General features: G+C 43.0%; 1 protein-coding gene across 1 annotated transcript in view; it reads left to right on the top strand.

The window, feature by feature from the left end:
• SMURF2 (SMAD specific E3 ubiquitin protein ligase 2) overlaps positions 1-15,807 on the top strand; it is a 59,166-nt gene that overhangs the window by 39,721 nt on the left and 3,638 nt on the right. The window contains exons 7-18 of the mRNA XM_039715913.1: positions 1,046-1,129; positions 2,226-2,428; positions 2,588-2,672; positions 4,479-4,637; positions 8,330-8,540; positions 10,487-10,590; positions 11,486-11,600; positions 12,002-12,180; positions 12,617-12,754; positions 12,964-13,084; positions 14,405-14,606; positions 15,513-15,588. Coding sequence (XP_039571847.1) covers positions 1,046-1,129; positions 2,226-2,428; positions 2,588-2,672; positions 4,479-4,637; positions 8,330-8,540; positions 10,487-10,590; positions 11,486-11,600; positions 12,002-12,180; positions 12,617-12,754; positions 12,964-13,084; positions 14,405-14,606; positions 15,513-15,588 — 1,677 coding nt within the window. The remainder of the gene's footprint in view (positions 1-1,045; positions 1,130-2,225; positions 2,429-2,587; positions 2,673-4,478; positions 4,638-8,329; positions 8,541-10,486; positions 10,591-11,485; positions 11,601-12,001; positions 12,181-12,616; positions 12,755-12,963; positions 13,085-14,404; positions 14,607-15,512; positions 15,589-15,807) is intronic.

Here is a 15,807-nt window from a genome sequence, read left to right as displayed (position 1 = left end):
CTTTGAAAAAATAACTTGTCCAAGAAAACACATATTTCAGATTAAATCACAGCCAGCAAAGTGCAGTAGTTTTGTAGCAAGGAAGTGACCACAGGGCCTGGCTGCCCTTCTTCAGCACCACGCAGAGGTGTAGATCCACTGTGATAAACATGGATCACTTCTTCTTCATGCTCCTCTTAGGGAAGAAAACGTGACTGGAAAAGGTAATGCAGCCCAAGTTCTTGCTGCATTTACCTTCCAAAAGTAGGGTTTAGGAATCTTGTTTGTCCCTGTGAGAGTTAATGACATCATTGTCACCTAGAAGAGTTTTGCAAACACAGGAAAATACTCTGGTTTAGGTTCTGGTGCTGTCAGCAACTTCTTCAGAGCAAACACAGACTTTCTGAATGTGATTCTTGGCAGGTAAAGACAGGAGAAAATGAATTTTCAGAGGATGAATTTTGAAATGCAAATCATCATCCTAGGCTGTAACAGCATTCTTTTGTTAATTTGGTGTCCAGATAAGTCAAAACCATTTTTGAAAATGCTTCTAAATTTTCACTTCAGAATGTTCCTTGCATAAATATTGCTCACTTAATTGTGTAACTGCAAAATTTGCTGTACAGCCTCGTGCATTTGAGAGTGCAAATTTAATGATAATTAAAAAGTCACATTATTTGAAGCTGACTTTTTAATGAAAGCAAGTAGTGCATGAAGATGTTTTGAAAGCATTTGTTAGAGTCAGTGGTCAAAAGAAGTTAAATGCATTATTAAACATGTTTCCAAGAAGTTCCTTTATGTAGCTGTTTGGATTTAATTAGAATTCAAGCCATTATTAAATATGAAGGTGTGATATTGTTAATGATGTGCCTGGTTCCAAGGGAAGAATATGTAAAACCATTTCTGAGTTGAACTTCCAGTTGTTTCCTGTCTCCTCATTCAGCTAACATGATTCATAGCAGTGTAAGTCTTCCTGAGCTGGGCATTTCTGTTGGAAACGTTTTGTGCCCTGGTTTCCTGGAAATGCCACTCAGTGCCTTCCTTATCTGTGCCTGTGTGACTGCAGGTGGGAGGAGCGCAGGACGGCTTCGGGGAGGATCCAGTATTTAAACCACATCACACGGACAACTCAGTGGGAGCGGCCCACACGGTGAGGAATTCCTTGGGGAGGATAGGGTTTGATCATTGAGCAGTTCCAAGTGGCTCTCACAGGGGGATTGGATTGCTCATTCCTCTGCTCAGTCACTCTGCACAAGCTGAATGCTGTCCTTCTTTAGCATCCTTCTCCTTCAGTCTGCCTAATATTTAACTCAGAAGATCTTTCTGGCTCCTTTTCCCCCTGCCCTAGTCTAACATCTTTGCTTTCTTGTAGAGATGCTGTGGTAGAGCTCTAGATCATCTTAAGGGGTGAAGCAGTGAGACCACGAGTAGCTGTCAGACACTGCTCTGAGACCTTGTGACCCAGAACAGTTACAGCTGATTGCTGCAGAGTGTGTTTGGAAACCATTGTGATCACTTTTTCTGATCACTGTAGACGTGTGTTGTGAAACTGTTCCTCAAGCCACTTTTGCTGTTGCCTGTGTTGCAGGCAGTGTCATTGCATTTTTATCAGAATCCTCTGCAGATTGTCTGTGTTGGCAGATGTTCTCTTCCATTCTCAATATAATTCTGGTCTCTGCATGGATATATTTCATTTTAAATAATCTGGACTGTTAACCCTATCAGCTCTTTTACATGTTTGCAGTTTGGGATTGAAAGGACTGAACAGCTTTTTGTTTTCCTATTTCTCTTTTTCCTTGTATGTTGAAATACACATTCTAAGTTCTAGACACAGTAGAAAAACAAATGCAAAATGTATCATTTGTGTTGAAGATTTCTTGTGACCTTGTCAATCCCCCTTTAACCCATTTAAAATCCTTTAGAAAGCAGCATTGAGATACAAAATCACAGTGGTCAGTGTTGCTCTTATGAGCAACTGCTTTTATTCTTGCTTAGCCCCTTTTCACCCTCCTGCCCTAGTAATATTCCTTAAAAGTTAGAAGGAATAACAAAAGTTAGAAGGAATCACTTCCTCAGCCAGATGAAGGCAAGGTGAGAAAGTTTGGAGGCGAGGAGGTTCCTCTGGTGAGCGTGGAACAGGAGCTTCCTGCTGCAGGTCGCTGAGGTGTCCCCAGAGCCCAGGGACACCTGGGCTGCCCCAGCTGTGCTGCGTGGCCACCACACTGAGGTTTCCCCGCTGTCCCCAGGCCAGCGTCCGAGTACTCGAGCCCGGGCAGGCCCCTGAGCTGCCTGGTGGACGAGAACACCCCCATCGGCGGCACCAACGGCGCGTCCTGCGGGCAGGCGGCGGATCCGCGGCTGGCCGAGAGGAGGGTCCGCTCCCAGAGGCACAGGAACTACATGAGCAGGACACACCTGCACACTCCTCCCGACCTGCCCGAAGGATACGGTATGGAAATCTTGTGGGGGATCTCAAGAAACTGGAAAATGGGTTGTGTCTTCTCACGTGGAAGATCTTTTCATTGCTTAGTTGAAGGAAATCAGTCTTTGTGAATCTTCATGCTGCATTTTTTGTTCTTACGTTTACTAATTTGTCTTGATTTCACAGAGCAAAGGACAACTCAGCAAGGTCAGGTCTATTTTCTGCATACTCAAACTGGTGTCAGCACGTGGCACGATCCAAGAGTACCTAGGTAAGAAATGATGGGAGTACCCTTAATATTTCAAATCAAAATCATTTAAGTAGTGCTCTCCTCCAAGTTTTCTCTGGCTAATGATTCTTGGCCCCTAATACATTATTTTAACACATCATTCATCAGAACAAATTAGTCTCTCTTCCCCAGTTCTTCAAGTTGGTATTCTAATGAAAAAATGGAAAACTAGGAAATAAGTTACAGTAGTGTTTTGGAAACAGGAACAGTTCACTGATTCTAGATTTTGCTTATGAATTAGAGCCAAGTCCAGATTTTAGTACTCTGCAACATAATGAAACAAACAGTAGAATCTGAACACTTCCAGAAGAAGTTCCATCAAGATACTTCGGTGAAAACTGGCTTGGATTGAAACAGTCAAACTGCTTTTCCTGTTGCAATTATCTCAATGCTTAGAAAAACCAAATGCTAAGTATTTTAAATTTCGTGTCCTTACTTACACAATATACATGTACATACTGTTCATGAAAGTACATGTGAATATTGCTGTTGTGTTTGAAAGGAAAGGATGATAGTGGAAATTATTGGTAGCTTCTGATTGTCCTTTAAATAACCAAGAAATCCTGTTGTAAATTATAATAAATCCTGTTGTAAACACTTGCCTCCTAAAGGTCAGTGACTTGTGTATTATGCAAAACTAGGCTCTAAAAAACATCATATGAAGATCTAATCCTTAAGTTTGGGGTGTGATAGTTCTGTGTGCAGTCTAAGTCAGCACTGCCCTGAGGTGTGGCAGCACAAACAGCAGGAGTGTCTCTGAGAACAAGAATTGTTTGCATGAGGATAGAATTGATGTCATTTCTAAGGAATATTGTATTTTTGAGGCTAATAGCCACAGTCATGTAGCCAGCAAAAGTAATCCCTGCAGGACAGCAGCAGTGTGTTCGTGGGGAATAGCAGCAGTTCACTCCCAGAGCTTGTTTCCATGTTTCCATTAGTGGCTCCTCAAGTCTTTGGAATCCCTGCAGACTGCACCTTTTAAGGCATTCTGTCCCTTGGCTCTTTCCTCCCTCAGCTCCTATGATTTTGGGAGAGCTGAACACCTTTGGGAAGAGCTGCACTGGACAGTGTGAGGGGTCTGAGGTGTGAATTGCATCCATGAATAATCAGTGTATATATTTGGAGACCAGCATTTGTTTTCAGTGAGGCTCTGGAAAGAATTTACACCTTCCTAATTTCAGCAGAATTTTTCTTGAGACCCTATTGAGCCACCTCTGCATTGCTCAGGGCAGAGCTGAGTCATTGTTCATCTACTCCTTGATTTGAAATAATTGGTTCGAGAGCTTCCCACAAGCTCATGGGGTTCTGGGGCAAAACAGCCAGTGCCATACACATCCCATGTGTAATTCTTCATGGAAAGTCTAACTCTTCAGAAATACAGTTTTGTTTTGTATGAGTTTCTAAAGTGTGATTCACAGCTCCTTACGTGACTAATGTTGTTTTAAAAAATGTTTTCTGTCAGAATTGGTGCAGAACTGCAATTCCATTTTGACAAATATGGCAATGGTCTTTATTTTTGTTTGAAGCCTTTATTAATTTAACAGCTGAAGTTAGTTTGTAAAATGAGGGCTGTTTGATAAGAACTTTTTCCCCACGGCATGTGTTCTGGGGTGTGTGTTGTTGCTGTGGTGGGCTTGTACCTTGGGAGCAGAGATTCCAGCTGAACAGATCAGGTTTCTGAAACAATACATTTTCTGAGACTTCATGGAATTGTTCTGTTACATTTACGCTTGTTTGGCTCGGAGGCCAATTGCTGAGGTATTTTTCATTTTATATTTGTTTTCGCAGGGATCTTAGCAACATCAATTGTGAAGAGCTTGGTCCACTGCCTCCTGGATGGGAGATCCGAAATACAGCAACAGGCAGGGTTTATTTTGTTGACCATAACAACAGAACGACGCAGTTCACGGACCCGCGGCTCTCTGCGAACCTGCACTTGGTGCTCAAGTGAGTGGAGCCTGCTTTGGCTCGGGATGCTCCCTGCCCTTCCCGGAGCCTTTCAGGAGCAGTTCTGTGACACACCACCAGTTCTTTGACACTTACTCTGCTTCACGGCAAAGATGAGCTTGAGAAAAGTCTGCAGGAGCATTAGGCAGGAATGTGGCTGTTGTGATGCACAGGGGGAGGGAGGCAAGCGCTGTCTGATGGGAAAGATTGGCCCATGGATTTTTTTTTTCCTAACAGCAAGAGAGACACTTTTGTTTTCTTTATACTTCATTCTATTTTCAGTTATGAAGAACTTGTTTTAAAATAAGAAGTTACATGTGAGCCAGTGGTGTGAAATACTGATGAGTTAGGAAAGGGTGCACAAGTGCCCAGCTGTTCTCCTGCAGTAAAGGAGGAATAACTCAGCTCCTGCCTTCAGTTTTAGAGTAGGACTAGTTGATATGTTCTCAAAATAAGGCCCCAGTAATTTAACTCCGTTTTCTTACAAAAAGGATAAAATAGGAACCACATTTTTTCTGCCTTCGTGTTTTGATATAATAATTTCATCTCACCGTTTTAAAATGAGAATGGGAAACTTAAAAGAATTCCGGCTCGTGTTTTATTCCCTAGGCACTCATTACACACTGGGGATTTTCTACTAAAAATGGAAACCAAAAAGCAAACAAATATTTCTTTTTTCTCTCTTATTTATTTTTTTCTCTCAGAGGGCTTGTCCGCGGTACTTGGGAGTTTGATTCTATTGTTTCTCCTGCTAATACCTTTTAATACTCTTGGGAAACACCTGTAAAGTATTGAGTAGGTGTTAAGTGGAAGAAACAATGAAGAGTTGGTTAGATGGAAGGCCAGGCAGGCCTGGGTGAGGAGTCAGTAGGAGGAATAGTCCTGAAAGGAAGTGAATCATTGGGAAGAAAAGCTGAAGGGAAGAATAAAGGGAACAAGCACCGAAAGGACAAAGCTGAGGAGTGGAAAGTCATATCCGGGAGACAGCATGTCTTTTATACATTACACAAAAGCTGTCTAGCCTCTACCCAATATACACTTGAACCTCACACCCCGAGAGAGAGGAGCCTAAATACAGAAAATATGTATTTTGTTCAGAGAAGTCATTGGTTTTATATGTGTATGTTGCAGGACTTTAGTAAGTAAGCCATCATCATCGAGATACTGCGGCTGCTTTTTTTTTTTAGTTTAAAACAAATCAGTACTCATTTTAGCTGAATTGAAATTGGTGGCTTGAAAATAAAATGATCTTGAAAAACATCAGCAGTGAAGGAGCATGTTCATGTTTGAAACACAGAAAAGTTCCTAAAATCAATTCAGATTTAGGTATTTTACTTCAAGAAAAACTGCAGACCCTCTTAGCTACAGCAGTGCAATTTTTAAGTGTAGAAAACTCAGTGAATTGGGCTGTATTTGACAAACTGGCCTCCTCATGTGGATTTATTTTGAAATGGCAGAAAGGGCACAGTATCCAGTTCTGGATTGTGGAGGACAGATAACAGAGCTACCTTTGTTAGCTGGAAAATCCAATTTGACTTTTAATTTCCAGAATCACAGAACCATTCAGCATTTATTTGAACTTAGAGTTCTCCTGCAGTGTGCTGAAGTTCTTCATTTGTCCATCTGTCTTTCATTAAGAAAGGATTTCAGAAACTCACCCAACAGTGTCATCAGCAAAGTCTGCTGCCTGATAAATAATTTTTGGTGTTTATTCTTTTATTACACCAAACAGGATGTGTGAAAGTTTCCCCTGCCTTGAGCCCACCTCCTTATTTGTTCTTTAAAAAACAAACAAAAAAAAAGTAGTTTGCCTTAGGCCTGTCATTTTGTAAATTATCTAAGAAATAAGTTTAGACTCCGTGTGGAATGGGTGTGATAGAGTTTTAGGTTCAAAGGCATGAGAAAACGTTTACTCTCAGTGATACTTTTTCTTTTGAGCTGAGTAAAGCCATTTGTTCTTCCAGGTATGACATTGTAAGCTATGAAAATAATCAGACTGGTTACCCAGTTCTGCTCTGAAACATTGACCAAGAGTTTGTGATAATTTTGATAAGTTATAGCACCTGAAAAGTATTTAGTTGAATCCTTAAAAGCACTGTATGGAAGCAAGCATAGCCACTCAGCTGTGAAAACAAACTGAGAAATGAGGTGTAGTGACCTCAAGCACTGCAGGTTGTTTAGCTAATACTGCACTGATCATTTTCAGTCAGATCTGGAAGATGGCATTTTATTTTTCTCCGCCTAATACTTCCTTATTTTGGGAAGCACTGTGTGGAGAAAAGTAACAATTTCATTTGATGTTAAAATCATGCTCATTTCAGAGATTACATTTCCTTTAAGAATGACTCTGTCCAGCTTTGTGCTTTGGGGAACTGTGGCTTTTTACCCTTAAATGTGATATGCAGTAGTGCTCACTTTAGTATATAAATTTGGTCTTCTCTGGTAGTCCTATACAAGGAATATTTTCACTTAGTCCTGCTTATGGAATTAGAATTTCCAGATGATAGAATAAGGATTTAGCTTTAATATTGTATCGAGTAAATACAGTTTAAATGAGATTCATATTTAAAACTAATCTCAAGTGAAAGCTACCATGCACATGGCACAAATGACATAGAACCACAGAATCAGAGCCAGCGTGTGTCTAAATTATTACAATGATTTGTATTTTTCTGGGTGTCCCTGTGGAAAAGTCTGGAGGTAAGTTTTGGATGGCCAGGAGAGTTTTCTACTAGGCTTTGTCTCAAAACAGATAATAGTCTGAAATTATAAAATACCTTAAAATAGTATTTGGTTCCATTTATTTTTTTTTAATCTTTGATATTTAAAAAGAAAAAAAGAACTAGCCTTCCACTGGAAAACATTCTAAATTGTAATGTTTCTTATTTATCCAGTAAATGTGCTCATGTGCTTCACAGAGAGATGATATTCTTAGGCTTTAAAAATACAGTTTTTATCCTGTATTGCTTGGGAATGCCATACTAAAAAGCTATAAAAATATCCACTCACTGTGTACAAGAAACGACACAGAGAGAACATCTCTGCAACATGATCCATTTACTTTTCCTAGTAAGAAGTCAGATTTACAAAATCTCTTAGAATTGCTAGTAAAAATACTTGTTTATCTGTGCCAATTAGTTCCATGTGAACTCCCACATTCCTGTGGTCCAGACTAGGCCAGGTACAAGGGACAAGGTCCTTGCCAAGCTGCCAGTACAAACATCTTTTTGTAAGCTTACTCTTTTCCAGACAAGCCATTTAAAACAGACTATGGTATTGACTGTAGATTAGAGGCAGAGTGTTTGGCAGATCCCTGAATTTTAAAATGGAGGAAGGGAAAACACGTAAAGGAAATATGGAAATGGGCTCTGAGAAATTCAGTGTCAGCAGCTTAGTAGTAAAATTGTATGGATAATACCTTATTGTATGTGCTGTAACCTTTTGCATACTTTGTAGAGTAGCACTAATAGAAATAACAAGCCCTAAAAACACCTGATTGTTGCCAAGAAAGACAGACCCATATGTCTTCAGTCAGGATAAAACCGCTCTGAATTTATTCTTTACTGGCCCCAGGCGTTTTCAGCGTAATCACAGCAATAATCACAGTCAATTGAAAGCAGTTCAGGTACAATGTTTAAGGAGCGAGCAGGGGCTGCCTGCAGGGTCTCTGAGGCAGCTGTGTGTGCTTGCAGCCGGCAGAACCAGCTGAAGGACCAGCAGCAGCAGCAGCCGCCGCCGGTGGTGTCCCTGTGCCAGCTGCCGGACGAGGCCGAGTGCCTGACGGTGCCGCGCTACAAGCGCGACCTGGTGCAGAAGCTCAAGATCCTGCGGCAGGAGCTCTCCCAGCAGCAGCCTCAGGCCGGCCACTGTCGGATCGAGGTCTCCAGGGAGGAGATTTTTGAGGTAACTCGAGATTTGGACTCGTTTCTTAACGGGGGGGAAGGGAGGGGGGTTGTTTATGGCTGTGGAAAGGAGTTGTTCACTTAGATGGAAGCTCGGAGGCTGCAGCTAGAACTGGGATTTTACTGTGCGAAGAGGAGGCATTCCAGGGGATACCAGGACTGTGGGAAGAGGAGGCATTCCAGGGGATACCAGGACTGTGGGAAGAGGAGGCATTCCAGGGGATACCAGGACTGTGGGAAGAGGAGGCATTCCAGGGGATACCAGGACTGTGGTGAAGAGGAGGCATTCCAGGGGATACCAGGACTGTGGTGAAGAGGAGGCATTCCAGGGGATACCAGGACTGTGGTGAGGAGGAGGCATTCCAGGGGGATACCAGGACTGTGGGAAGAGGAGGCATTCCAGGGGATACCAGGACTGTGGGAAGAGGAGGCATTCCAGGGGATACCAGGACTGTGGGAAGAGGAGGCATTCCAGGGGATACCAGGACTGTGGGAAGAGGAGGCATTCCAGGGGGATACCAGGACTGTGGGAATAGGAGGCATTCCAGGGGATACCAGGACTGTGGTGAGGAGGAGGCATTCCAGGGGGATACCAGGACTGTGGGAATAGGAGGCATTCCAGGGGATACCAGGACTGTCATGTAATTGACATAGATGCATTTACCCTGTAGAGATGAACTAAATCAAGGCAAACTTTCTCTGTGGCTGGAGATGTGCAGCCTGTGTCAGGGACTGGGGAAGGAGTCCAAGCACTTCATGTATCTGAAGATCTTGTCTCACTTCTTCCTTGTATTTGAGAAGCTGATGAGTGTTTTAGAGGGGATGTTAAAAATTCAACTCTATTATTAGTGATCTTTGATACAGTGTAACTTAAGTAAAACTGCTACTTGAACAGGATTCCTCTTCATAGTTTGGATTTCTTATCATCAATCTGAATTGTCTCTGCAGAATCAGAATTTTACAACTGTCAGGCCTTCTGAATGGCCAGAGATGCCCACAGTGGGGTCTCTGCATTCTGCTTGGGGATGTGATTCAGCAGAATCACTCTGTTCACTTGACTAAACACAGTGATAATTCATTGGTCTTTTCTGGAGAACCGTTTGTCCTTTTGAGGACTTTCACCCATCCCTGTTGCATTTTTACCCCACCCACAAACTTGATCTCCCCACTCTGTTGTCACAGTTTTTCCCAGCCAAGAAAGATTTGTGTTGGTCTTCCCCTTGGAGAGTCAGGTCACTTTGTAAGCAACTGAAAGGAGGGGGGGAAGGCTACAGGATTGTGATGTTCTTGTTCAGTCCAGTGTGTTGGGTCCCCACACACCCACCTGCCTCCTCTGTCCTGTAGAGGCAGAGCTTGGGGCTGATACTGGATATAAATAAGAACCAGACTTTTCTCTTTTCTCTAATTCCTTTGCATTTGTTCTGCCTTCCAACTTGCTTTCTGTGTTTCCTTGGTGAACACTTACTGACAGAGGAATAATCCTGTGGATTTACTGGGATGGCATTGCTGCTTCCATTCTTAAGGTGCTTCTTGGAGGCTGGCACATGTGTTTTACCCAGAGCACAAGCTCCACTCTTGGCTTTTCAAGCTGCAAAAACCAGGAGCCCTTATGGAATACAAAAGGAGTTTACTGACACAATTTTTTAATAAATTATGTGAGAATGAGGGAGAATGTTCTGATCACTGTTCACCCCTGGAAATTTAGATGGGTGTGGTTCTTCTCATCTTCTCATCTTCTCATCATTTTATTTGACAAGTGTTATCACATTTGGAGAAAATGAAGAAACAATCTGTGATTTGAGAAACTGATGAAGATCAGTAAAATAATGTCCCCTTTAAGAGTGCTCCCTTTGGACTGGAGTCTGAGCCCCCTTCACTTCCAATACACAGCAGCAGCTTTTACTCTGTAAACAATAGTTAATAAAAGGAAGTGTTGTGTGTTTACAGGAATCCTACAGGCAAGTCATGAAGATGAGGCCAAAAGACCTGTGGAAACGATTGATGATAAAATTTCGTGGGGAGGAGGGCCTTGATTATGGAGGAGTTGCCAGGTAAACAGTGGCTCCTCTGTGTTTCCCCTGCACCCACCCCTGCCAGCCTCCCCTGTGCTTTGAATCCTGAACCAGCCCAGCTTCTTTTATATTATTATTATTTATTTTTATTTCTGCAACAGATTAAATGTCAGAAGATCATACGGCTCTAGGTACTATTGTAAAAGAAAAACTGCATCAAAAAAGAGCTAATTTATTGAAAATAAAATGCAAATTACACATCATGTCAAATATCTGTCATACATGAGAGGTTTTGGTATCTATTGAAATTAACATATTTTTCTTTGGTTAGTGAAGTTTGGGTATGTGAGAATATATGCCACTAAATACTTGGCTTTATGGCACAGTTTTAACCAAAAATATGCTTTATTGCAAACTCTCACTGCAGTTTGAAGCAAAATGTTGCCACCAGCTGTTGGTGGGCAACTGCAGTCTGTCAGTAGTCTGAGGTTATTTTTCCTGTATAAAAAAATGACATGCCCAATTCTCAGACCATTATTTACTGATTTGTGAATACATAATTAAAACTTGAATTAAATATATCCATTACCTGAAAGATGGTTTACATCAAAAGCTTTGATTCCAGCATCTTTCTATTCAATGTCTTGTCTTAGTGTGTAATGGATGTAGGAGAATCACAGTCAGAAACTCTCTTGGAAATTAGTAACATGAAGGAAAATCTTGGAAAGCTGGAAATCCATCAGCTGTCAGGTGTTGTGTGATTACTGAGCTAGTAAACATAATTCTGATTTCAGCCATATCTCAGCATGTTCAGAGATAGCTTCCTTCCCATTTATGTTCAATAGCAAAATTTAAAAAATCAGATTATTTTGAAATGGTTCTCTGTAGGAATGCATTTGTCTGTAGAGTACCAATAAATGATTTTATTTTCTAGGGAGTGGCTGTACCTGTTGTCCCATGAAATGTTGAATCCATACTATGGGCTCTTCCAGTATTCCAGGGATGATATCTACACGCTGCAAATCAACCCCGACTCCGCCGTCAACCCGGTAGGGCTGGAGCTGTGTGCTGTCAATCCGTGTTTCTGACCAGGAGTCAGGCTCACCTGGACAGGGCGCAGCACTTAGAGCCAAATTCTGACAGTTGGCACTGCTGGACACTGAATTTGTACACTTACATTATAGTTTCTTTCTTGCACTGATCAAACTTCTCAAGTGTGTTCTTAATTTTCTGTCAGGTGTCAATTTATGATTCCTTCGGGAGAAATTTGGTTTGATTGTTGCTTGTAAGACTCCTGGACTGGAAGTGAAATGCTCAAAATGAAACAAAACAAAACCTCCACACAGGGCGTGGGCTTGGGGCTTTCTTCTTTCTGGGTGTTGGGTTCTGTCTCACGCTGAGCAGTGGGGGTGTTACTGAGCAGAGTGGCCTTGTCTGTGCTCTGTTCCAGGAACACTTGTCCTACTTCCACTTCGTGGGCCGCATCATGGGGATGGCTGTGTTCCACGGGCACTACATTGACGGGGGCTTCACGTTGCCTTTCTACAAGCAGTTGCTTGGGAAGCCAATTACTTTGGATGACATGGAATTGGTGGACCCTGATCTCCATAACAGCTTAGTTTGGATACTGTAAGTACTCTGTGGGGTACCTCAGGGTTTTAGAATACTGTCTCTGTTCTGTGATAATGGTCTGAAATCCTGGAAATGAGGTGTATTTTGATCTCCTTCTCTGGCAGATTTAAGAAATATCTTCCACACAATTCAGCTTCTTTAATGCTAAAAATGCTCAAGCTACTCACATTTTAGGGGGGAGGTGTGTGGAGTTAATATTAATTTATTAATTTTACCTATTATTAACAGTAACAGGTTGTTAAAATATAACAGTGAAACTTTGATAAAGATTTTAAAATGTAACAGAGTAGAACTGTATGTTCACTTTCTGCATCCAGGCAGGGCTCTCAAATGCCATTGAAAAATGAAATTGTGCTTCTGTCAGATAGAACATGGCTTTCATATATTTGCAGAGTATGTTTTCCCTCAGTCATTGCTGCTTTCTTTGCACCAGTGAGAACGACATCACCGGGGTCCTGGACCACACGTTCTGTGTGGAGCACAATGCCTATGGGGAGATCATCCAGCACGAGCTGAAACCCAATGGCAAAAGCATCCCCGTGACAGAGGAGAACAAAAAGGAATATGTCAGGTACATCAGTAGCTTTTCCCAGGGCTTTTTCTGTTTCCTGCGACGAGGAGGAGCCATTGCTTGTTGCAGTACTTGTCAGTGTTGTGCTGTGGGGTTGTGCAGTGCTCTGGTGGAATCCTGTCAGTGGGGCCGTGTTTTGGGGCTGGATAAATTGCAGTTTATTGTATTTGAATACATCCTCCACAAACCCAATTTGCACTTGCTCACAGACTTTATGTGAACTGGCGGTTTTTACGAGGAATTGAAGCTCAGTTTCTGGCGCTCCAGAAGGGATTTAATGAAGTAATCCCACAACATCTGCTGAAGACATTTGATGAGAAGGAGTTAGAGGTCAGTGCACCAGTGTTGTGTTGTGTTGTGTCAAGTGTAACCAGGCCCTGGAGCCTCAGGAGCCTCAGGGCTGTGCCAGCAGTCCTGGTGTGCTCTGGCTGGGATAGGGGCAGGGCAAGGGCTGAGCAGCTCAGGGGACCATGGCTGTGTGTGCCTCCGTGAGAGCTGTGGCAGTGTTCCTGGAGGTGACAGCTCACAGCAGCTGCACAAGTGGCTGCAGCCCCTCCCTCGTAGCTCAAACCCCTCTGAGCCCTGTGAGGACCTGCAGTGGCCTCGGGTGGTGTCACTGCTCCAGCAGAGTCCTGGTGCAGAGTTCTCACAGGGCAGTTTCCTCATGTGGAATTCAGTGCTGCCAGGAGAACAGGCTGTCACTCCCTCCCACCCTCAGTGCACTGCCCTGAATGGTCTCAGGCACCTGGGGTTTGGCAGAGTTCGTTTTGCCAGACTCCAATGGCCCCATAAATCCAGCAGAAGGAAAGGAGCTGTCACAAACAAGTGTGCTACAGAATGTCAGGGTCAGCATCCAAACAATATCCTCTGAAGAGAAATCCACAGATCCCAAGCTTGCTTTAAACTGAAATTTAATTGCAGTCTGTGGCCATGTAAAATGGCCACAGGTAAATCATTCACTTGTGCTTCTGATCCCTGGGCTGGAACGTGGTGATTGCTCCTCCTTCATCCCAAATATTCTCACTCCCAGCCATGCTGCTAGCTCAGAACCATTTTGCAGCTGTAGAATAAGAAAGGGGAAGGTCCAGTGTTCTTAGCCATAAAAATGTCTTCAGAGTTATGATCACATCCTCGCTGAGCTGCACCCGATCCATTGTGGCTCTCCCTTCAGGAGCTCTGAGAGCTCAGTGTCAGGAAAGGCTGCTCTGTGCTTTGCTGGTATCACAGCAACAAGATTCCTTCTGGGAGTCCAGAGCTGGACCAGCCAAACTGCACCCTGTGCCATGCTCCTGAAAGAAATACTGAGGTCAAATGTGAATTATTCCTGCACTGTCATACAGGGGTAGAATCTGTGCTTCTGTTTAATGGACAGGTCAAGGCCCTTTTGTCTAAGTTTGGAATGGTTGCTTGGGTTCTTTTTAATTTGAATAGAGACCATTTGAAAAATGGTTTGTGTACAGAGGTAAAATTTAAAAAAAACACAAGAAAGATGTATTTCTGCATTTTTTAAGATGAGGGAGAAGTTACAACTTACCTTTGGTATAAAATCTGTCCATTTTTCACTATCATTTCTTCATAACTTGACTCCAAACCCATTTTTATAGTGATCAGTGACAAAATAATATAAATAAACCTATTTTAAATTTACAGCTCATCATTTGTGGACTGGGAAAAATCGACGTTAACGACTGGAAGGCAAATACCAGGTTAAAACACTGTACCCCCGACAGCAACATCGTGAAGTGGTTCTGGAAGGCTGTGGAGCTCTTCGACGAGGAGAGGAGGGCGCGGCTGCTGCAGTTCGTGACCGGCTCCTCCCGGGTGCCCCTGCAGGGCTTCAAGGCACTGCAAGGTAACAGTGCCGGGCACGATCAGCTCCAGGAGGGGCTGCCAGCTTCCAAAGAGCCATTGCAATGGGCTGATTGCAGTCACCAGTAGCTCTTCTTGTGCAAATGGCTCTTTTATTTCATTTCTTCACTTCCTTCTCTAGCAGGGGGTTCTGATCAGCTCAGATCTTACAGGGGTTCCAGAAGTCAGGGTTTTAATTCCTGACTTTTTCAAGTCCTCATCAGTTGCACAGCTCTGGGGGTTCTTTTAGACTGAAATGCAGTAACACAGCTCAAGCTCAGAGTCTTTATTTAACAGCAGAGTCCCCATGAGAAACACTGACCCTCTGAATTGTATTTTAATGGCTGCTCAGACCAGGATTCCAGTTTTGCTCAGGCTGGGACATTTGTAGCCTCTCCTGTCCTGTCTTCAATGCAGAGCAAGTCTAAACAATGGCTGTGCTGCAGTCTTTCTTTTTTAGCAGAGACATTAAAGGGATTTCTAGTAGTCAGATTAATTTAATAAAATTATAAGGAATTGACACTGTGGTGCTGTGGGATTCCAGTGAATTGGCCACTGTTCAAGACCTGTTATAAAACAGGGACAGGTACAGCTGTGTAAGTTTTGTGGTATAGGAGGGATGAGAGAAGAGAAACTAAAAACTGTTGGAATTATGCAGTACACTGTGTGAAAAAGCTGATTTATTCTTCATCAGTGCTTTTTCCCTTACCTTTCCTTTAAACAACTGCAGGGCTGTTGGGTGGGCAAGGAGGGGTCTGTCCCACAGCCACTGGGACCTTGCACTTTTTTCCTGCCTGTTTATGATTTCATCTTCCTTGGTGCAGAGCTTCTCTTTGTATATTAGCTGCAGTGCAAGGAAGACATTCCATGTTATTGCACACAGTAACAGAGATCTCCTCTGGATGTGCAGGTGCTGCAGGCCCACGACTCTTCACAATACACCAGATTGATGCCAGCACTAATAACTTGCCGAAAGCTCATACCTGGTAAGAGTTTCTCAGTTCTCTGTTGTGGTCTGTGGCTTGAAGAGCAATCTGCTGTCAGAGTGTTTGGAGCATTGGAGGATTTTGGCTTTCATGACAAATCAAAGCTGTCCCTTAGGGAGCAGCAGAGCTGTGAAATCTGCAGATGGCTTTTGTTTGATGGAGCTCCTTAAGCCTTGCTGGCACCTTCTGCAGCCCGGGGAGGTGTGGCAGAGCTGGCAG

This window comes from Passer montanus, unplaced genomic scaffold, assembly GCF_014805655.1.
Source record: "Passer montanus isolate IOZ18808 unplaced genomic scaffold, ASM1480565v1 scaffold35, whole genome shotgun sequence".
In the NCBI taxonomy this organism is placed as follows: Eukaryota; Metazoa; Chordata; class Aves; order Passeriformes; family Passeridae; genus Passer; species Passer montanus.
The sequence above is the reverse complement of the archived record's forward strand: the minus strand, read 5'-3'. Positions and strand labels throughout refer to the sequence as shown.